The sequence below is a fragment of the Xenia sp. Carnegie-2017 genome, unplaced genomic scaffold, assembly GCF_021976095.1.
Source record: "Xenia sp. Carnegie-2017 unplaced genomic scaffold, XeniaSp_v1 HiC_scaffold_21, whole genome shotgun sequence".
Lineage (NCBI taxonomy): Eukaryota > Metazoa > Cnidaria > Anthozoa > Malacalcyonacea > Xeniidae > Xenia > Xenia sp. Carnegie-2017.
Window position 1 is genome coordinate 1,488,567 of NW_025813484.1, and position 23,136 is coordinate 1,511,702.

At 34.4% G+C, this 23,136-nt stretch overlaps 2 protein-coding genes across 3 annotated transcripts; one reads left to right on the forward strand and one right to left on the reverse strand.

The window, feature by feature from the left end:
• The first annotated feature begins 899 nt into the window (after positions 1–899).
• LOC124444058 lies at positions 900–1,549 on the forward strand. Its single transcript, XM_046994628.1, has one exon. It carries the CDS (start codon positions 952–954, stop codon positions 1,429–1,431), a length of 480 nt encoding a protein of 159 aa, XP_046850584.1. The 5' UTR covers positions 900–951; the 3' UTR covers positions 1,432–1,549.
• A 1,969-nt stretch (positions 1,550–3,518) lies between these two features.
• On the reverse strand, positions 3,519–9,676 carry LOC124443890 (SPRY domain-containing SOCS box protein 4-like). 2 transcript variants are annotated; one of them, XM_046994435.1, is made up of 3 exons: positions 9,658–9,676; positions 7,662–8,456; positions 3,519–4,460 (listed from the first exon to the last, which is right to left on the reverse strand). In XM_046994435.1, the coding sequence occupies exons 2-3, from the start codon at positions 8,374–8,376 to the stop codon at positions 4,318–4,320; spliced, it is 858 nt and encodes a 285-aa protein (XP_046850391.1). In that variant the 5' UTR covers positions 8,377–8,456; positions 9,658–9,676; the 3' UTR covers positions 3,519–4,317. The 2 variants fall into 2 exon arrangements, with proteins under 2 accessions (XP_046850391.1, XP_046850390.1); XM_046994434.1 differs by lacking the exon at positions 9,658–9,676 and adding an exon at positions 8,634–8,776.
• Positions 9,677–23,136: the final 13,460 nt, after the last annotated feature.

The window sequence follows — 23,136 nt, forward strand, 5'->3', positions numbered from 1 at the left end:
AAAGCGTAAATATAGAACGGTAGAGTAAAGTAAATTGGCGTAGCATTTTGTGCAAAATGATTTTTCATTCTCCAAACAGAATAGCAATTATATCAATGAAAAAATTGTGAACGTAAATTCTTTTTAGCTTAACTGTCCTAAGTCGTTGCAAAGCGTTCATAAAGTATTTGACTTTGGATTAGCTAAAAAATTTATTTAGGCAAATTAGAATTTCTGATGCGTGAGAAAGACGACTGGTGTTAAGTTATCAACTGCCCAAAAAAACAAGCATGAAAGCATGACGCAGATGACCAGCATGAAAAATGTAAACATCGAGACTGTCAAAGTTAGTTTACTTCTGGTATTCTAGAGATTCATAGATACAATTCGTTATTGTTTTCTTTTTGTTGTTTTCAATAAAACAGAATTGAAAAATTTAGCACCACATTGGTGGAGATTAACTTTATCTTTTTCTCTTTTCATAAATTCTCTTTGATTTTATATGATTTTCTGTTGCTACTCAACGATATCATATTCTCCATGGATCACAGAGTTTAGTTTAATTACTAAAGAGAATGAAGTTACTACCTTCATCTATAGAATCATGTTTTTTATAATTTAAACGCGTGACTTGTGCTAAAGAAATAAAATGTCTTTCTCCTGAATGAGTGTTTGTCCTTTACTTTGAAATTGCCATGTGAAAACTGAAACAAACATTGTCTTGCTATGTATAAGATCAAAAATTCTATGCAAGTAATGAATTTTCATACAATTTTTGATCTTATAAGGAAGAAAGCTTTTTACTAAAATATCTGTTGTGAGTGACGAGTTTCCACTTTTCTGTTTGGCTTTGCAATTATTGATTAGTAAATTTGGGGCACCTGTTGTTTTGTTTGCTTTGTGCCTTTCAGCAGAAAAGCTGCAAATTGAAAGACGAGCTTAAGTTCTTCCATAACACACTACCCTAGCGTCATGAATATTAGTTCCAAGGCTAAATGTCATGAAAAGGATTTCTACGATTCATATTGTCAATTGGAATATGAATTTGAAAATGGAATTGCTAAGCCTGCATCAAGCGAAGCAAGAACTCGCCATAATTTGCAATTCTTACTAAAAACGATAACGGAAATGGATTTCATGTTTGAAAATGTTGAATGCTACGGTCAAGAGGTTCCTTGCATTCGTTCAGTTCGGGAGTTAGCTTGTCGTTTTAAAGTACAATTTTGTAATGAATACGGCACCTTTAATCGCGTCCTGAGTGAGCTGTGTCAGATGAAAGTATCAGGTATTTCTCGCGTTATCACTCGTGTGGAAAGATTGCGCAGTAACATCTCGATGTTGGATCATGACGAGGTGTGTTACCTCAAGTACCTTGAAGATGTTAGACAGCTACTTGGTGAAATAAGTGGCATTGTTGAAACAATATTAAATGTTGAATATGGAAAGCGATAGCATTCCCATATTACAATATACTGTGCACAATTTGCAATTTTGTAAATGATAAATGTCTTGCGCAATGTACTCATTTTGCAAAACGTAATACTAAAATTAAAACCTTGTGGAAAAAATATTTTGGACCGACTCATCTTTTTTTTCCTAAAACGACTCATATCACCGTCTAGCCTTCTAATTATCTCGAATAACATTCGAAATCCGACCTACTTTTTGTATTCTTGGGTAAAGAAATTAGTATCACCTACGTTTGGTGTGTAAAACATTTTGTTCATGTTAGGCTAATCAATCATTGATTACACTAGCATTAACCTTTTCAAAATTGAATTTCTCGGCAAAAGGTTAGTTTTATTTGAAAATTAGCTTACTTTGAAACGTTCTACTTTGTGAAAACAGTATGAAGTTTAAAGAATGAAGTTCGAGTCATGACTTGTGGGAATAGGAAATTCGCAGGGAGATGGTAAGAAATGTGCATTTGGTTGGATTCCCGGCGTTTATATCACTGATGTGTTACACAATGTTCTTATAAATTTTCATTGATTTATACACCCAAACTTTCCGAGATCAAAAGTTTCAATATACCTTCGATATTCATGGAAGACATCATTCTTGGGGAGGTTCCCCTTCCCCTAAAATGGCCAAACAACTAAGCCCGCAAAGCATGACTCACCTTGAATATCGATTACGTAACCAATCCCCCCTGATTCACTCCACGAGGTCGCGCTCGTGGCTACTGTTATTTATTCAAAAAGATTTGCTGTAGCAAACGTCTTTTCTATTGATATTTTTCACTTCTACTTTTGACCGGATGCACAGAGAATAAAACTATTTTATTTTTGTATTGGACGTGATAAACGAGTGACATATCTTCTCAAAGAACGAAATAAACAAGAGTTACATCAACATGGCGGTCAAAATTTACCGCCTACGCTCGCGGAGAAACGTTGTATTTAGCCGTTATATGTGCCAAATTATGTGGAAGTGGATATTTTTACATTCCAGGATAAACCTGGTTTACTTCGCATCGAAATTTTTGATGTTAAGGTGGTTTTTGAAGATAATATGGCGAATTTGTCGTGTTGGCCAGGTATGTTTTTTATGCTTTCCAAATTATTTAAAAAATTATACCAAATTATCTTGTCATACTTCAAATAAAAAACCTCAAATGCTTTTAAAACATTTTTCTTTGCAAAAATTTAATGAAATATAATTGTTTAGTTATTCTAAAGAGGAAAATTATAATAAATGATATAGTATTGACTATTCTTAATTTGCTGTGACTTTACCGATGTGTGATGTTTTCTCGTTTTCACGTAGATAGTTGACATGACTGTTGATATATAAAATGTTGAAAAATATCTCGTGTACTTAAATTTTTCATGAGATAAACCAAAATTCGGCCCTTCCGAACATGTGACGAGAGTCAGAAATAATTTGCAGGCTTCTTTTTCACAAGTTTGGTGATGACAACAGAATTTCGAGTTTGGGTGTGGTTCTTTTTGAAAACTACTTAGCCAGCAGGATTTGCTTCTTTCAAATAAAAGTATATTTGGAATAAATTATAATAACCATCAAACTGGGCTCATTTGGATGTATTCATTAAAGTGGATAGTTTGAATCTGGCTTGTTTTCTCAGGCGCAGATACCTCGCTTGACGCTTGTAGGAAGTTTAGTGAGAAAACCTTAAGGGTATCCGAGTTTGTTTTTTTATAATTAGCGTGTATAAAAATGGAAAACGTGATACATAATTCCATATAAACATAATACTTGTAGATGGTCGTAACATCTCTCGTAAGACCGTGTCATTCAATTTTTTTTATTCTATTGCGATAATTTGTGGGTATTTATCAGTATAGTATTGATAACAGCAAGTATTGTTTAAGAGACAGTTTTGGGTTAGGTAGTACAATGAAGTACAAAAAACTCCAATTTGTATGACTCAGAACCATACTGAGTTTTTGGGTATATACATACTGCTTTCGATGGATCTTGATTGACGATTGTGCTTCAATTCATACCGTCAAAATCAATGGAAGAGATGTTAACTTTATTTCATTAACCAACAAGGAATAATTTTGTAACTTTTGTATGGTGAAGAGATTTTAATGTCAAAATGATTTTATATAATTTTGATGTTAAATAATGTACATTTGTATGTTAAATATAGATTATGTGTACTCGCTCAAAATATCAATTCTGTGCGAAACACAGAACATCGTCTTTTTACAAAATGTATGAAATAATTTAATATCTGTCGCTAAGCTTTCATTATATATTTTATATTAGGACAGTAGCTACTCTTTTGAAAATGGCCCAGATGTCTTTGCAATAAATAAATACATTTGTGTTATGGTTGATGTGATATCACTATACTATTTCTTTTTATTCCATAACGCTGGATTTACTACCAATAATATTGTGAGTCCACAATATTTCAATGTACGATCATTTCTTAAGACATTTTAAATAAACGACGAATTTTTGTAAAGCAAACATGTTTCGGCATACTTTAAATGTCTTATATGACTATTGTGCTTTCACGAAATTATGGAAATAATTTCTTAGCTAAAAAGGTTTGACTCTTGTCTTAAACTTCTACCAAATTACGCAGTCTTTAATTGTTGGTTTCGAGTATTTGAACATATAAATATATATAAATTATTAACCTGCTTGGCAGTGTTATTTGGTTAAGGTATTAAATACAAGGCAGAACTGGACGTTATGAGCAGTGTGTGTGACGGGGAAAGCTCCGATATACCATTGTTAAGATCTTTCTAAATATCTACATTGGATTTTACATGACGTGGCAGCATTCTCTTAATAACTTCTGCGATCTGTTCGAGGCGAGAAAATCTCAAACAGATTCCTGTTGTCGTTCCAACTAATTCACCATTGATACTGGACATATCTTTTCAAGCAGCCAGGCAATGGTAATTTCTCCACATTATCTTGAACTTTGATCAGCCTTTGTTTTCCCATTGATTTTCGTATGCTCCTACGGCATAATTCCATGAGAGGCTGGGGCTCGGCTGAAATGAAAGAACATTGATGAGCATGTGTGGATAATGTGGATCAAATAATTTTAGATGTGTTGTCTCAGTTGACCTGAATATTTGTAGTTGAATTGGTGTGATCGCAAGCCCTTTTCGTAGGTACACTAGATTTTAAATTCAAAACACCAAAGAAGATATTGATGGAAATACCATTTATCTTATAACATGTTATGCCCTCTATCCACACGACGTAAACTAACCCGGGCTTAACCCCGCTTTAACCCAGGTAGTTTTTTTGCGTGTGAACACTACTAACCCAGCTTTAACCTAGGTTAAACTCAACCTACCTCTTGAGATAGGTTTAGTTAAACCCAGGTTAAACCTGGGTTAGTGGTGTTTACACGCAAAAAAAATGACCTGGGTTAAACCGGGGCTTATATCGTGTGAATAGGGCTTTATTTACTGTTATATGAACCACGGGATCTGAAACGCATTTAGTGAGAGAATAATATGGAGTAAAAAAATTTTTGTCATAAATTGAGACAACTAAATATCTACTCATATATTTTTTTCAAAAATTGCGACAGACAATATCCGCCCCCTTGCTTCAAAGGTATTTGTGATAAGCAAGAAACGATAAAATAATTAGCATGGAGAAAGATCCAGTCGATTCTAATGCTATCCACTTCCGGTTGTATTTTTCCTACGCGACACAGCTGCCTAGGTCTGCTGTTTAAATATATTGGTCACAGGAAATCTCTTGACCTTCAAATTTTTACTTCCTACGATCTCATATATCGTCATAGCTATCAGACAAAACGTCATAGAATCTAAAACAAGCTTTTTTTGTGATAAAGTGTCAATTCTATAAGTTATAGGCGAGGTCTAAAGTAGATAATCCGGTAATATTAGGGTAATTTTCCGTTTTTGCGCGTTATTGATGTCGTTGTTAATGTAACAAAAATTCATTATATTTTTATTCAGTTTTATGTTGTTATTGGTTAAAATCACAATATGTTGCAATTTGTGGTTGTTGCAACTAAAGCATGTAGGAGCACGTGATGTTAGTATTAAGGAAAAGTTTGCTTAAATGAACAGGTTTCGATTAGTCTATAGTCAACACAGTCTATGGTGAAAGTAGCCATGCTACAAACGTTGTTATGTGATAAATCTAGATGGTTTGATGAAAAAATTCAAAATTTGCTTATAATTATCCGAATGCAACAAATTTAAGAAATTGACCGCCAAGAAAGCCTGTTTTAACTTTCGAAACATAATTTTCAATTTCATTTTAGTTGAAACGAAAACACAAATGCTATAAAATTTAGAGCAATTATAGGATAAGAGCGTATCTTAACATAATTCTGCTTTCAATGTACGTCATTCTTTGCTATATTTAAAAGTTCATGAATTTTCAATTTTACCCTTAATTGGAAATTTTTATTTCAAGTATTCTTATAGGGTTTCAGGTGCTTTCATTTGAATTCAGCAAAGTGTAATGCTTTCTCGAATTTAGTTTCGTTTTCGTCGCATAATTTATTCAGAAAAATAAACGTCTACATTTCAAGGGATTGTCTTATTCGCATTGAAATTTGAATGTGAAATTTAGTGATGCTGTTATCATTCTTAGAACTCTCAAACACTTTTATCAACGAGAGGCGAACAGAAAAACAGCAATAAAGAGTCTTTGAATGTGCATCCTTAGCAAAATAAAACAGCTTACAGAACAAAAAAGCGTCATTTTCCTTTATTCCAATAGGGTTGTTGCTTGGCAGCTAAACGGTTTCATAATTAATTATGCCACAAAGAAAAGCTCTTGAAAGGCAACAAAAGAGCGAGGTTTCCCACAAGCAAAGCTGTGCAACATGGTTGCCTTTCGTATGAGCCACGAGAATATTGTCATTTATGTTAATGATCTATTGTCTCCAGTCGATAAACATTGAATAGCCCAAATATAGCTCTGTTGCTATAAGGTGAAGGCTGAAACTCCTTTATTACGATCGTCGTAATGGAAGCCGAAATCATGGTGTGAAATACAAATTTTATATGAAACGCTTTTACAATTGCGATGTATTGTAAGCAACGTAAATATATTTTAAGATATCGAATTGCCTTTGTTCGTTTTTTGTCTGACGTTTGGTGCATTAATTTTTTGATATTTGATCAAAATATCCTTTTAAGCGAATGCTGATGTAAGATATCCCTAAGAATCCCTATTTACCACGTACTTGGTCGTCATAGAGAAGAATCTTATCCGGATGGATAAATATCTATTTTGACTACAATAACCAAACGATTTTCTTCCAATATTTCATAAATATTTATCAAAGTATTACTATTGACGTATAAACACGATATAAAACTTCAGAAGCTATGAAAATTTGCGTCATTAGGTCATATTTTGCCTTATAAAGGATAGTATTTTTCCTTATAATTGCGTAATATTTTACATAATATACTCTATATTGCCATGTAGGTATCGATGATCTCTTATTAACTGTGTTATATCAAATCGGTAAAGTTTCAAGGACTAGTATACATGTTAAAAAGAATATAGAAATATATTCTGAAGTGTCAGTGATATAATGACCGGAAAAAGATTATACCGCACCGCATAATTATAAGATACTTGGCAGTGTATGTATATTTTTCCTTGTAAGGCAAAAATAACAGAAGCCGACTTCTCTAAGACATCGTGAAGTGATTTTCAAAAAGACACATAACACATAATGAACTGTTTCCGCTTTTTACACTGATTTTCAAGATTTTAAGCTAATGCGAAAATTATTTCTATTGGTTCTCCGTTCAATTGTCATTAACGGAACTTAACAATGTAAAATAGTTGTCACAAATGAAGCGATGATCTAATATTGTAAAACTTTCTGAGCAATTTTCAGTGGCATGTTAATGTAAATGTTTGTGTAATTTTGAAATAATTGCTACGTCTGAATGCGCTCAAATTTTTTGGCTATGAAACAGTAAAAGTTATCATAAGATTCGCTCGTGTTCAACAAAATTTAAACTTGGGAAAATGTATTTGATGAAGATAAAGGAAATCTCGCTCACAATAAATGAACAATTTTGCCTGCATACCTCAAAGCAATTTGAATGAAAACGGAAACGGAGATGACGTCATGTAACCCGCCTAGTACCCAAGTCATGAGAGTACAATGTGTGACAATGACAAAACATAAACAAAGAATGAATAACGTAAGAAAATATCTATGTCTAACTTACGATCTAGACCGCCAATGTATCGCATGTCCACCTCACAATGTCCCCACACTGCCGACACGATAGGATAGACAGTCTTTCCTTTTAAACCCCGAAATGCCACCCCGTAATACTGTTCGTTTGCCTCGAATGATAAAGTTCCTTCTTCCATATCTAAAATAACTCGTATACACTCTGGTGTTGTGAAATTATCATTTGCGTCCGGATAGTTTATCTTTGAAATATTTTTCTCATCGTGATACAGTTTATTACGTCCTATATCCCAGCCCCAACTCTCGGGATTGTTACCAACCAAAGTTTGATAACCAGTACATTGAAGTGGCGCTTTCGACGTGGCTACACCAATGACGGCATGCGTGCCGCGTTGTCTTGTTGGCCAACGAATTTCCCAGACGTGAAAGCCTCGTTTGTAACCAAACTTACCACGAACACAGTCCGTGCTTTGCGCAACCGGGTGTCGATGTAGTACATAAGGATTCTCTTCTTTTATAAAAATATTGGACGACTTGTCCTCCGGATTCCAAGCGTGTGTTCGGATTATTTCTTCCGTGAGTTTCGGTCGATCTAGGATTATATCCAATTTTTCTGGTCTAGTTTTGACAGCCGTCGTACTTGCCTTCGATGATACCGTGATAATGCTAATGTTTTTGTATCGTTGCAAGCGACTGCCCTCATTCAACTCCATATTAGATCGTTTTGTTGATATTCTAGCGCCCATTCTATATGGCAGGTAACGCGCCGTTCGTCTTTCGTTTAAGCAAGCCAACGTGTTGAAAAAATAGCGAAGCTAGACGCCGCCTGAAGACATAAAGTTTCTTGACTTAGTGTCAAACAAAAGAAAAAATCTTATTCTTCAATGTTGTCCCCAAACAATTTGTACAATATAATAGAAGCTCCTACAGGAAATTTCTTTTGAGTATCTCAACACGCGATATGTTTGACGCAAATTCGTCGTGATTCTACTAAACGTCTTACCTTCTTATGTCTTAAGCATTTACTAAATATACATTTATTCGTGGGAGAGCGTTTTGTTGATAAGCGATCCTTTTTTCTTTCGTGAATCAGCTACAAATCCAACCGACGCACAATGATCTTTGCAATGACTAATTTTCCGTTTCTGATAAGTGTATTTATACTACATGGTAAACCCCGCAAGCATGATTGAACAAAGAAGCATGTCATTAACATCCGGCACGTGTTGTAACATAGCATCGCTTTGTCCCTTCGACACTAGAGTCAATCGTGCGTTAAGCGCAAATCAAAAGTCCACCTAGATTATGTTGTACACGCCATCTTTTGTTAGGCTATGGACGGTTAGCAACTGTTTCATATTTGAGACATTGTATGCTTACAGTGTACTCTGCAATATTTTCAAACCAAGTCGGTACATCACGCTGTATTTCCCACATAAGATGGGAAAAGTTGTTAGGTCTGAAAACTTTAAATACAGTATTTTTGCAGAGAGCGCTTGATGGTCCTGGGGACGCTATGTTTCACCATATTATATGGTTATCGAAGTATAAGAATGCCTTACCTTATGCAAGATCATTGGAATAGCAAATAACTGCAGGGACTCCCACATAATATGAACCAAAAGTACAATAATTATTATTGCATAATATATTGTCTATTATAACGCAAACGTGAAATATACAATGAATTCTACTATCTTTCTGTTCAGTTTAAGAGTTCATCAAATTTTTTTCATGTGTTTACCAGACAATCATACTAAACTGTACACTATTGTCATTGCTTGTGATTTTCAAATTCATTCTTACTTTGCTATGTCTGGAGTTAAATTGAAATCGAAAGTTTCAAAATTTTTCCAGTTTCTTTTTCATATTGGATTTTTGACTTGTGTCTTTACAGTTTAATCGAAATAATTTCGCATAAAGAAAAGGTGAAGTGCATTTTAAAGTTCAAAACGCGCTATAAACATTTCATCTCAAGTTGCAGAAACACAGAATTAGATGCGCTAAAGGTTTCTTTGCTTTCGTACCTGCAAACTTGCATATGAAGACCTGCAACTTTTCTTCTTGAAAAAGCTTCTCTGTAAACATTTCTTGTACGACGTTCCATGAACAAAGCCAAATTCAAACAGGTTTGGTCAGGGGAAAACCATCCTTGAAGGACCCAATATGCAACTGTCATCAGATCAACGATAAAATAAGGATCAATTAGTAGAAAAAGCTCTTCTCACATTTGATGTGGACTCTGATCCCGGAGAAAGTCTTGTGGTTTTACCAAATTTGAATCAGGATCTTGTGACAAAGTCATGAGATAAGGTTGTTCATCAAATGTAGCCTGTTAGCGGGCTGCCAATGCACAAAGACGATATTTGCGCACGTATTGTATTAGATGTTCGTAATTTTAGGCAAAGTAAACTTTATCAATGAACTTGAATACATAAATGAATAAATAGGTGAAGTGATCAACCAACATTCATTCATACTATTGAAACTGTATGTTCTTGCCTATGATATAACTATTCGCTAAAATGATATGCATTGATCGCATGCGTGTTACCATCCATGTGTTCGTGATGTTTGGGAGATTACCAGAATATTATATCGTGAGAAATTTTATTTACAGTGGTAAATTCGCGTGCATATTCTTAACGTTCTCTATTGTTACAAATTTTCATTAACACTACAACAGAACAGTAATAAATTCGTGTGCATATTCTTAACGTTCTCTATTGTTACAAATTTTCATTAACACTACAACAGAACAGTAATAAATTCGTGTGCATATTCTTAACGTTCTCTATTGTTACAAATTTTCATTAACACTACAACAGAACAGTAATAAATTCGTGTGCATATTCTTAACGTTCTCTATTGTTACAAATTTTCATTAACACTACAACAGATATGTTAAGTAAAAAAATCATAAACATGTTATGTGCGTATTCGAAAATGATGTTTCGAAGTGAAATGATTTTTGTCCGCTTGTGTTCAGAACTAGATCGAATTGTGTATAGGTTATTTAATACTATTTCTACGTTTCGTCAAATTGCTCATCTTTCAACGTATACAACGAGCAGAAACAGGTGCGACGATTCACAATCATGTCGACTGTTGATTTCTATCTCATTGTTTACGTTCACCTTTCAAGCTGAATTGCTCTGTGTTCGTAATAATTAACAAAAGCAGAACTACCCACGTACAGCATTGGAAATTTAATTTGCCATCCATGGGCGTCCGTTGAACGTAAATAAACGGAACAGCTCTCTCGTGGGCTTGTGTTGAAAAGATGAAAGCACCTGTTAGCACTTGAACATGTTGCCTGATTTTATAGTAATTAGTATGCGCGAGAAGAATCGCTTGTTAAGATGCCAGAAGTCTACTCATAAGTTGGGCTTAGACTGAATGCGACAGCATTCATCAGAAATTATTATCTTAGTGTGTTTTATATTAATGACATCGTCTGATATCTGCACTTTCGCTTTTAGAAAACATAAGTCATATCAAAATACTTTTCTCTATTATCTGTACGAGAGAGTTGATTCACATTTAATGACGAATGAATCATTTTGCATCACGAAAGACATCGATATATCGATGCCTATATGAACACAGTTTTCTGATATTTTTCTCAGTCGATTTTCAAAGCTGTTTATTCCTAAGGAATTATCCATTTAATGATGACAATACGATTGTTGTAATCAGAGTTGCATCGTATAGTCTTTTTTAGTTACTCTTACTTTTGCCATGTTTAGCAAAAAGAAGGAAATTATAAGTTTATTAATTATTTTATTGGAAACTTAGAGCTTGGAAATTTAGAAATCCTTTATTATAGCAAAGATGCCGATCACGTAATTTCCAAAAATTAAAGAATGTTGAGATCACGGATTGTACATGACGTATCCTTTAAAAACTATAAGCTGTCTCTTAAAAAAATCTCAGTCTTAGTCGATTACAATTATTGAAAAAATTTGCTCGTAAATACTGCGTCATTTTATCTCAGGATTATAAAGAACTTTAGTATTATATGTTTTGATGTCATGGAAAAATTTTAATTTTTGTTTTTGATGTTCATTAACATCCTTCATCTCAACAAAGTAGCCACCTTCGTCACAATAATATATCTCTTTAAAACATTTGCTAAAATTATAATCATTAGAGTAAATTTTTTTCTAAATTTCACAAGGCTAGCGCGATGACTTCTTGATGATTCCCTCCCCCATAACGTTAACGTTTCTAAGTAACATGGACTTAAGATTCATCCATGGGCGATGATTAATGGCTTTGAGATGATTTTACTAAGGATATTTACTAAAGATATTTAAAATATATTAAGTATTAATTACGTCGTCATGGAACGTATGAAAAATATAGTTAGAAAATATGTCCTCCTCGTTTTCACACTCACCACATTTAATAACTTTGGGTATTATAGTAGGGTACTATATATATCATGATTATTTTATTATTTTGTATTGTAATGACATAGGTACTTAGTGATGTAGCTACCATATCTTGTGAATACATATAATATTTCATTTATTCAATAATATTTTCTTAGACGCTAATGTCGACGTAATGGAATCCAATGAAAATATTCAATGATGAAACACCAGTTGTAATGACAGATTGAAGGTAAGTCAAATGTATCAGAAATCATCGGTTGCATTAAAAACCTTGTAATAAAAGATAAATTATTGTTCAAGCATTTTTGTTTCACGTTTTTAAAAATCTAGTTTTACTTTTCTTTTACTTTTGTTTTTGAAGACGTACAATTGTTGATTAAAAATTAACTGATTGACTATACAGACTATATAACCTTTTTCCAACTACTGCTGCCGCCTCAGTTGAATTAGCAATCAATAGTCCCTGGTCGCATACATGTAAAAGTACAAATAGTTCTCTACAGAAAAAACTTGGAATGGCGAGTTGTTATGCTTTTTTCCAAGGAACATTCGCGTGGGAAATTGTTCCGGTACAGAAATATGGCAGTTTCCCGTTAATATGGTCTTTGTGCCAACTTTATTTAAAAATGTTTGGTGGAATTTATGAGCTTACATTAGCTAAGTACACTAATTAGGAAAGGTTAAACTGAATCGGTAATCCTGCTCTAAGAGCTTTTGCAATAATGGTGATAGAGCGAGACTGGTTTGGAGTGGTCAGGCCTTTTTAAGAGTTTTTTCACGGGCAATGTATGCATAAAGAGCTTCCATTTCCTACTTTGTACTGGTAGATGTGTTAAAATTAGCTCTTCCATAGAAAAGTTTGCATTCGAGAAGATTTCCTGCAATAAATTCGTTTTACTTTCATCAAACTTTGTACCAATGCCTCAATTAGACTGTTCTTGTTTCCGCGAGCAGGATTTTGTTTCGGTAAATTTTTACAATTAGTGTTACTATTTACCGAATGCAACTGTTATAAAATTACTCAATAAAGTTAGCCAATCAGGCTGTGTTATTTAAAGTGCAAGGCTGCTGTACTTAGTACACACTCAACAGATAACTCGATCAAATTTTTCATGCTAAGAAGAATAATTTGAATTCGTATGCAACAATTGTTCCTGCAAATATAACGTCCAGGGGCTTGTTGAAAAAAATAACTTCTAAATTATCTACTATGTGATGAAAGGTCCAAAGATGAAATTGAAAAAACTGAGACATTTTCATAAATGTTACAGCCAAACACTTCTTTATGATGTATCGATAAGTATTTACCATCTTGAGCACAATTGGCTTTGTTGCCAGAGTTTTTGTGTTCACTTATGTAGCTAATTTGTACATAGTATTGTACATAGTACAATTTGAAAACTATAAGAGGGAATTGCAATCATTAAACAGCATCTATACTGTATAAAAAGACAGATCATTGGCATTAGAGAAATTTAGATAACACGACGTTCTTTTGATCGATGACGATCTAAGACATCGTTGGGCACAAAATTGCGTGAGCCTATGCATACATGGGCATATCACGTCATTAATTTTTGCGCCAGTCTCACGACATGTTAGACGGTACGGTTGCCAAATTTCTCTATTAGATACGGTACTGCAGGGTAAAGAAATTTGGATTATGACGAGTCTTGCTTGTTACGAGAATGTTTGCAACGACCAGAAATTTCTTGCGTTACAAAGTTTGGAAATTGTGACTCGTACTGAATAAAATAAAGAGTACTTTTGCTGCAATTTCATCTAAAGTCCACCTTTTAGTTTGTCGGCGGTATTTCTTTTAAGCAAAGAAAACGATTAAAATGTCAACAGTTTATTATATGCCACAGATTTTATGTTATATTTACAGCATAGGAGCTCGTATTCGCAAATATAATCAATATTGCCTTTCTTGTTGAACCAATTTGGCTATCTCATAGAGTGCTGAACATTGTTTATTTTTGTTAGCGGGCTCCTTTGCTGTTTGTGACGATAGGGGACTGTTCACCCACTTCATTGTTTCCATAATAAAAGAGAAATAAAAGGATTAACTTAAGTGTTAAAGTAATAATGCGTGGCCGAGAAATTGGCTTTAAACTGAGACCGAAATAGTTTTATCCACGCAATACGATCTGTGCTTTTTTTGAGTTTTGCTTCAAAACGTAAACAATGTTATCACAGCAATGAGAAGTTTTGCTGGGAAATTGTGCGTTTTCGTTGGCCGTATTTTCTGGGCATCATCTTTTGCGACGGACCAATCACGATACTCTTAACTTGTTTGCATTTGTTGGAATATTTTGCACGTTTGTTGTTCTCTACTTTCATTTCTATATGTTGTTTGTATCGCCACATGCAGGATTCTTTTCTTAAATTGTTTAAAAAGCAAGCAAATGCTTTATGTGATTTACAATACATGCATTTTTTATTATACATTTGAATGACAGAAACGGGAAATGAAAGGGGAAACGAAAAATTTGCGTGCAAATCCATAATTTAATGAGCTTTTGTAATTAGATAAACAAACGAAAAAGTCATCGTATCGTTAGTTTATAGTGAAAGTGAATATTTGCCATTGCTGTGCTTGACGTAATAGTGTTGTAGTTGCATGCTGTGTTTGCATATTTTTTGTCAAAAATAGACAAGTTGTTTTGTTTTTTTACCTTTTAATATGGTTGGCCTTGACCATACATGACCTTGTGTCTACGTGTTACTAACAATCAATCAGGAAGTGGTGAGCCACCGAGATTGACTGTGACTTTCCTCACCGTCATTGATGACCATATGGTACAGAAAATCTCAGCATTAGCTTATGGCATTCACACGAGTTTGATCTTTGCGTTAACCGAGGTGTTGATAGAAACTCGCAGCTACAATTGGACTCGTTTAGTTTTTTTGGTTATGTATATGTTTGTAGTCATTGTTGTGTACAAGAATCTCAATTCACGATAGAATGCCTTGTGGAGATTTTTGCTAACGGGAGGAAAATTGCATAAAATAAACTAATGATATGTCTCAGCGTCACATATATCGTTTTTGTTTTATATTTCCTTGATACGTGAATTTATCTACGAATTTCAACACAGCTATTAATAATAGGAATGAATTTGAATAATTCTTTAATCTCTCAGTCATATTACATACAGCAGGAAAGATGAAAAAATATATGTTACTCATAATCATGTTAACTAGTGGAAGCTGCAATTAGTTTGCTTTCTAATTTCCTTTATTATCATTTTAATACAAATAAATCTCGTATTAGCTATGAAAATAAGTGACTTAGCTAATGAAAACCATGTTTTTAATAATAATTTTCTCCAAAAAAATCATTTTTGCTGAAAAATCGGTTTGAATTTTTAATTGTGAAATAATTTTCCAAGATCGAGAAATGCATTTGGTTATACAAGGCTGGGTGGTTGTGCTGGTATCGATCTTAACGGCAAGAGCGATCATGTGAAAACAATTGAAAATATATAATTTGTCGTAATGTATGCATTTGTAATTTGTGTATGCAGCTGTTGAAAGTTTTATAGCGTTGCTGAGCTCACCGCCAAATATATAAATATCACTATCAGGCACTGAGGTATTGAAAACCAAGCGACACGTAATGCATTTCAAATACAGGCAATATAATTTCACACGTGCCAGCTGTGTAAATACACATAAATACACATGCAAGTTAGTGCGAGACAAAGGGACGCGTTCTACACGAGGGTATATCATCATTTTCATGCAGTTCTTGTTGATAAAGCGAACAATGGAACGCTAAAGTTGTTTGGCGTTGTCTAATCACATGTACAACATGTACTCAATAATTACTTCAGTCAACTTGATGCCAAAGACAGCCTATCACACCACGCCACTTCAGCTACTTAAAATTAAAGACCTATTGTTGGAAAAGGACTTAATAGAGCAAATATTTATTGTAAAGCCATCATTGGTCTAAAATTATCGTTATTGAGTATTTAGTAAACCACACAAAGAGCAAACGTCATGCCGTAAAAGCGAGATGCGTCGCTTTCAAAAGCCCATCTGTGTAATTTGGCATTTTGTGTGAGGCAAACTTGCTGTGATGCAGCAGTCAACGTTGTGAACTGTCTTGAAATTGGCATGTCCTGTAAGGATTGCTCTTAATATATCTCTATTGTACACTATAAACATTTTTCTTGCACCTGAGTGTGTCTCATAGTCTCATCCGAATTCCACATTGTTCTTGCTGTCGTTAAAAATATTATTACGCATCTGTTATGAAGTATTCCAGGCATCTTTCGAGTGCAAAAGGATTTTCGCCTTCCCGGTGTTCCAGAATTCATTCAAAAATTGCCTGTACAGTACATGTGGCTATCCTCATACGTCAATGCATTATTCTCAAGCATTTCGGATGACTTCATTGAGGAACGCAATTCATCCCGGAGAAGCGCAATTAGTCTAAAATTAGACATAATTCAGGGAGGAAGTTTAAATATATTGCACTGCGAAACTGACCAGTTTTGTGAAAACTTTGTCACTTTAGCAGTGTTTTTCGGGGGTTTTTTGTTAAGCTTTTGGTAGTGCATTCTTTTTCATGATAAATTTTCTTCCTCGTTTATGGTCGCCTGTTTCAGCAATGAATAGTAGTCCATAATTGCCACAAACGCTAGAACTATGGAAATAGGTATGAAAAAGCTTTCAGGCAAAGTTTTCTTCAAATATGAATTAGTCGTGAAAACGCTTGTTCATTTGTAAGAGGTTTAGTTGAATGAAGTGTATGAGGAAATAAAAATTTCTTAATCGTGATAAATTTTAGATTTAGTCAAGAGTCTTATAGAATGAGATCAAATGAAACAGTTTGCCAAATAAGGTGTGTTATTAGAAAATTCTAATCATGAGAAGAGTCATAGAATATTATATTTTATCATCAATGGTTTACTAAGACATATAGTCTCGCAAAGAAGGTTTAGAGGGTAGAAGATGTGTTGGCAGTGGTGCAGAGTTAAGTAACACATCCGAAAAAATATATAAAGAAGAAAGTGTGCATAAGTTGCATGAGCATGTACCAGTTGTTACAAAAAAACTTTCAAATCTACTTTTTATTCCACGACGAGCTCTTCAAGAGATTCTGTCTCGGAGTTTATGCAAGTTCTATGTCACGTTCAATTCCATTTTGATACAGCCGATGCATAGCAGCCAATTTGTCCGCACCATGAAATCCAAGGCTTTTTTATTGTTTGACAGTCTGCTTTGCATCCTACAAGATAAAAATTACGTGAAAAGATATTTTATGCATGGAGAATTGTCTTTGCCAAAGATTTGGTTTCTTTTGCATGAATTTATCTGGAACTGCGGTTGTTTGGTGTGGTATAAGACTACACGACCTTTGTTTGATGTTGTTTGACACGAGTAAGAACTACATCACCAATATTTTTTAACTTAGAAAAACGTGACGCACGGGACGTTATTTGAAATATATCACAGAACTGTTGCATCGTAAAATAATTTTCTACAACTCCCTATTATTTTCTTTCCGTAGGTATTTGGCTCATTAAAGGCACCTTAATGCAAAGAAAACCAAGTAATCTACCATAAAGAGGTTAGTGCTTAAAGTTTTCAAACTAGATTGTCGATAAAAAACACAATCAAAGTTCATTAATTGCACGAAAAGTATTTGAATGGTGATTGTAAATATGTTTAATTGTTTAGAAAACTTTGTGAGAATTTTATATGTAAAATTACCAGTTCGTCTCATAAGTCATAATTATTGGCTTAACTTTCATCGGAAAATCCACTATATATGTGTGAGCCATCTTTCATTTTCTGTGGTGTGATGTTCGTGAGAAGGTTGTTGAAATACGGTCCATCATATTGTCTTCTACCAGTACCTTTGAGTCGAAATGCTCTGTAACGTGAAAATAAATGTGTAAAGAACAACACTCACAAAACCTCTTTCAAAGTGAGAAGTGGGGATTTCTTGTGGTTAATGCCAATTTACCATCTTTAATGTACGGGCGTTACGTTAAATTGTGTATTACATGGCGTCGAATAGCTTTAGATTATAGTTTGGCGACTCTAGTGAAATTAGTCCTCATCCTTCAAATGGCAATTCTACACTTTGTGTAAACGCTGTCTAGTTAAGAAATGGGAGTGCTCGATGATAAAAATTCTATGCCTTTAAGAATTGTCTGCACCATTTTGACACTCTGTAAAGTTAAAGCTTTGGATTTTTGATTTTCTGTCAATCGAGTTACGCCTCTGAACTTTGAACATGATGAAGGGTGTTGGTCAGTACATACAAGAGCTGGTCACTACATAAAAGAGATGTTCTTTAGTACATGCACCAGGCGTTTGTGAGTACATGCAAAAGGTGTACGTAAGTACATGCAGGAGATATCTGTTAGTACAAAGAAGAGATGGTCGTCACAGCATACAAGAGATTGTGGTCTACAACCGTACAGAATGATATTACTTAAGTCACGCACCAGCAGTCAAAGATGATTTTGAAGTCAAACATCACTAATTGCATGCCTATATCAAGCACCAACAGTCAAAAGTGGTGTTGGAAGTCACACAGCTGCAGTCCAAAATAAGTCACACACCAGCTGTCAAAGAAAATTCTGAATTCACACACCTGCAGTCAAAAATATTGCTGAAGTCATTTTAAAACTGTCCAAGAATGATATAGCTTAAGTCACACACACCAACAGTCAAAAATATTTCTGAAGGTAATCATTTGGTACATGCACTTTACATCCAAGTGTACGTATGCACCTTACTAAAGCGTTGTTATAAGAACATTATTTCAAATCAAAATTTCAAATAATTTCATCATTGGAATGCTATACACTAATGTATGGCAGTTTGTGCAACATTTATATCCAAATGTTTCTCATTTCAACAAACTTGTTAAGAAAAGAGATGCTTATTATTGAGATTGCTTTAACTTTATTACTATTAATTTACACACAAAACAAAAATAAAACGAAGAAATTTTTATTCTATACCATGCAACTTCTCCAGTTGGCGGGCCAGATTTAGGAAAATGAAGTTATTGGTACTTATTACAATAATAATCAATATTCAATGGTTGGATACAGTGATGGCCAATCAAAATCCCTTCAGAGCCGATCATGGCCATATGTTGCCACTGTTCTTTACTTTAAACCACAAACAGTTGCTTAGTCAGCAAATCATGGACGTGAGATGAGCGATAAGAGAGAGGGTTAACATGTTTTAATGCGTTGTACGTCATATTAAGTTAGTTTGAAATCCATTGTTTTCGAAACACTGTAACACGCATGAGCACAACTGCTCCTCCCACCCTCCCAAAAAAAAATTATCAATTTTCCTACGTCCATGCTGCAGGTAATTCTCATTTTTTTCATGCAAAGTTACAACTACTTAATTATATAATCGTGTTACTGATGGTCTATCACTTGTGCAACTATAACCTTTAGATGTTAGTTTATGTAGTTGCTCTTTTAGATTTTTCAACATGTCTACAGTTTCGCTTTCTTTAAGTAGGAATAAGAACTGCCTTTCGAGAAGCTCAATGCTGCTACCCACATCCCTTAACATATTCTTACAAAGCTCCACATTTGCAGAAGTAGGCTTATCAACTTTAATTATATTTCTAATGAATTTGCAGAAATTGTCCACTGAACCTTCAGATCTATTAAAAAAATCATGATTTTGATGAAGCTTATACATTATCATTCTTATGAAATGCAACAATCCTCCACCTGGTGGTTCATGTCCATTAACTTCCCAAAGCTTATCAATTTCATGTAACAGCTCATCATTTTCTTTTATCACCCCCACTTCAATTAGATGCATTAGATACAAAATGTCGCAATGAATGTTAACAAATTCCAGTGTCATCTCCTCTCCATATTTTGGGTATGCAAAACATTTAAGGTACGGGATTGCATTTTCTATTGCAGCATTGTCAGGACAAATCATCAGATTTGATGGTTGAATTGCAGTGGGTGAATGGCTTGATGCACTAGTGGTAAGTTGCAATTCAATAATTGTGTCATTGGCTAGTCTCTTTGTTTCATCTCCACTTGTCTGTTGTATTCTACAGCATCTTGAAAAAAGAGATTGTGACTGGTTTTGAAGGCCAGGCTTTTCATCAAGGTTTTCATGCTCTTCTTTTAGGTATTCATGCTCTGGGACAGTCTGAGCAATGTCGAAATATTTTAGCACTCTTTCAATAACATCTTGTTGATGTTTTGGCACAAATGGGTACACAGATTCCCCCATTTCAATGATTTGGCATGAAAATTCCAACTTGATATCATCTGGGCATGCTTGATTTTTCATAATGGAAAATAAGTTAATTCGCAAGTCTAAGATGAACTTCATTATTTCTTTAACATCTGAAAGTAGGTGATCCCTAGAGTCATCTGGTGATTCTAGAGCCTTTCGATATTTCGGGTCGCGCGAAAATCGTTCGATGTCAATAGGTTTATGATGAAATTTTCTCCAATTTTCTTTCCGACACATGTATATCAAAACATGAAATTCTGTCAAATCATTAAATATCTTCCTTTTACGCAATATGTCAAGACTTTTTTTCAACCTATGGAACTTGTTTTCCACATTGTAGAAATGTTCACAAAAAACTGCCGCGATCTTTTCTGCATCAACTCGCTGCCTGTCTTCTTCTCGCTGGATTTCCTTTTGCCTTTCTTGTTTGCGTATTTCAAGATCTTCCCTTTTCCAGGCATCTTTCCTTTTTCTTTTGTCCCACCAAAACCCAACAAACATCAAACTAATTATGGCCAAAAGAGTTTGAATTGGAGTGCATAGTATGTACATCCAATCCTTAGCTGAAGAAAGATCATCGACCGCCATTGTTAAAAGATAGCAAATACATAGTGACGAGTGATAGGCAGAGTTGGGACATCTATTGTTATCCGTTTAGCTTACGTTGATTGGGCAATATTGATCACCTGATCAATTTCTGCCATTTTTAATTCCTAGTTTTGAAATTTGAGCTAGTGTTTATATAGCAATTGCTGCTAGTAATACAGTATTTTGAGATAATATTGCGTTTTTTTATGGATAAGTGTGTAATAACTGATTTTTGAAGGCTACTAAATGTCATTACATATCGCCAGAATCGAGGATTACGAAAAAAAATGCCTTTACGTCGAACTAACGAAATTTAAATGCGTATGGTGATTCTTGTGCTGAACTGCTTTTGATATAAGGTTCAATTAACTGACTCAAGTAGAGAAACATTTTTGGGCCAAATAATATTGCAAAGTTCGTGCTGATGTAGTTTCAATAGTTTTCTTACTCCAAAGCTTGTTTTTTAATCGAAGATGATTTCTCATTATGTTCTGAAATTGGTCAATCTACAAACCTCTCAATTCTCAGCCACTTCCACACTAAAACAAACAACTACATCCAAGTGTACGTATGCACCTTACTAAAGCGTTGTTATAAAGAACATTATTTCAAATCAAAATTTCAAATAATTTCATTGGAATGCCATACACTAATGCATGGCAGTTTATGAACATTTATCTCCAAATGTTTCTATTCGACAAACTTGATAAAAAGAGATGCTAATTATTGCGATTGCTTTAACTTTATTTGCTATTAATTTACACACACAAAACAAAAATAAAACAAAGAAATTTTTATTCTATACCAGGGGTGGGCAACTTCTCCAATGGGGCCAGATTTAGGAAAATGAAGTTATTGGTGGGCTGGATTATTACATGAATAATAATCAATATTCAATGGTTGGATACAGTCGGCAGGCCAATCAAAATCCCTTCAGAGGCCGATCTGCGGGCCATATGTTGCCCACCCCTGTTCTTTACTTTAAACCACAAACAGTTGCTTAGTCAGCAAATCATGGACGTGAGATGAGCAATAAGAGAGAGGATTAACATGTATAAATGCATTGTACGTCATATTAAGTTACTTTGAAATCCATTGTTTTCGAATCACGGTAACACGCATGAGTACAACTGCTCCCCCTCCTCCCCCTCAAAAAATAATTATCAATCTTCCTACATCCATGTTGCAGGTAATTCTCATTTTTTTCATGCAAAGTTACAACTACTTAATTATATAATTGTGTTACTGCTGGTCTATTATCATTTGTGTAACTATAACCTTTAAATGTTAGTTTTTGTAGTTGCTCCATTAGATTTCTCAACACATCTACAGTTTCGCTTTCTTTAAGCAGGAATAAGTACTGCCTTTCGAGAAGCTCAATGCTGCTACCCACACGTACTAACATATTCTTACAACGCCTCACATTTTCAGAATTAGGCGTATCAACATTAATTATATTTCTAATGAATTTGCGGAAATCGTCCACTGAACCTTCACATTTATTAAAAAAATCATGATGATCTGGATTAATCTTGTGGGTACAAAGCTTATACATTATCATTCTTATGGAATGCAACAATTCTCCACCTGGTGCTTCATGTCCATTAACTTTCCAAAGCTTTTCAATTTCATGTAACAGCTCATCATTTTCTTTTATCACCCCCACTTCAATTAGATGCATTAGATACAAAATGTCGCAATGAATGTTAACAAATTCCAGTGTCATCTCCTCTCCATATTTTGGATATGCAAAACATTTAAGGTACGGGATTGCACTTTCTATTGCAGCATTGCCAGGCCAAATCATCAGATTTGCTGGTTGAATTGCAGAGGGTGAATAGCTTGATGCACTTGTGGTAGGTTGCATTTCAATAGTTGTGTCATTGGCTAGTCTCTTTGTTTCATCTTCACTTGTCTGTTGTATTCTACAGCATCTTGACAAAAGAGATTGTGACTGGTTTTGAAGACCAGGCTTTTCATCAAGGTTTTCATGCTCTTCATTTAGGTATTCATGCTCTGGGACAGTCTGAGCAATGTCGAAATATTTTAGCACTCTTTCAATAACATCTTGTTGATGTCTTGGCACAAATGGGTACACGGATTCCCCCATTTCAATGATTTGGCATGAAAATTCCAACTTGATATCATCTGGGCATGCTTGATTTTTCATAATAGAAAATAAGTTAATTCGCAAGTCTAAGATGAACTTCATTATTTCTTTAACATCTGAAAGTAGTTGATCCCTGGAGTCATCTGGTG

Coding starts and splice junctions, on each gene's coding strand:
- LOC124443890 (XM_046994435.1), bottom strand. CDS start 8,376: ATGGGCGCTAGAATATCAACAAAACGATCTAATATGGAGTTGAATGAG. Junction 4,461..7,661: donor ATACATTGGCGGTCTAGATC/GTAAGTTAGACA, acceptor CTTTCATTTCAG/CCGAGCCCCAGCCTCTCATG.
- LOC124444058 (XM_046994628.1), top strand. CDS start 952: ATGAATATTAGTTCCAAGGCTAAATGTCATGAAAAGGATTTCTACGAT.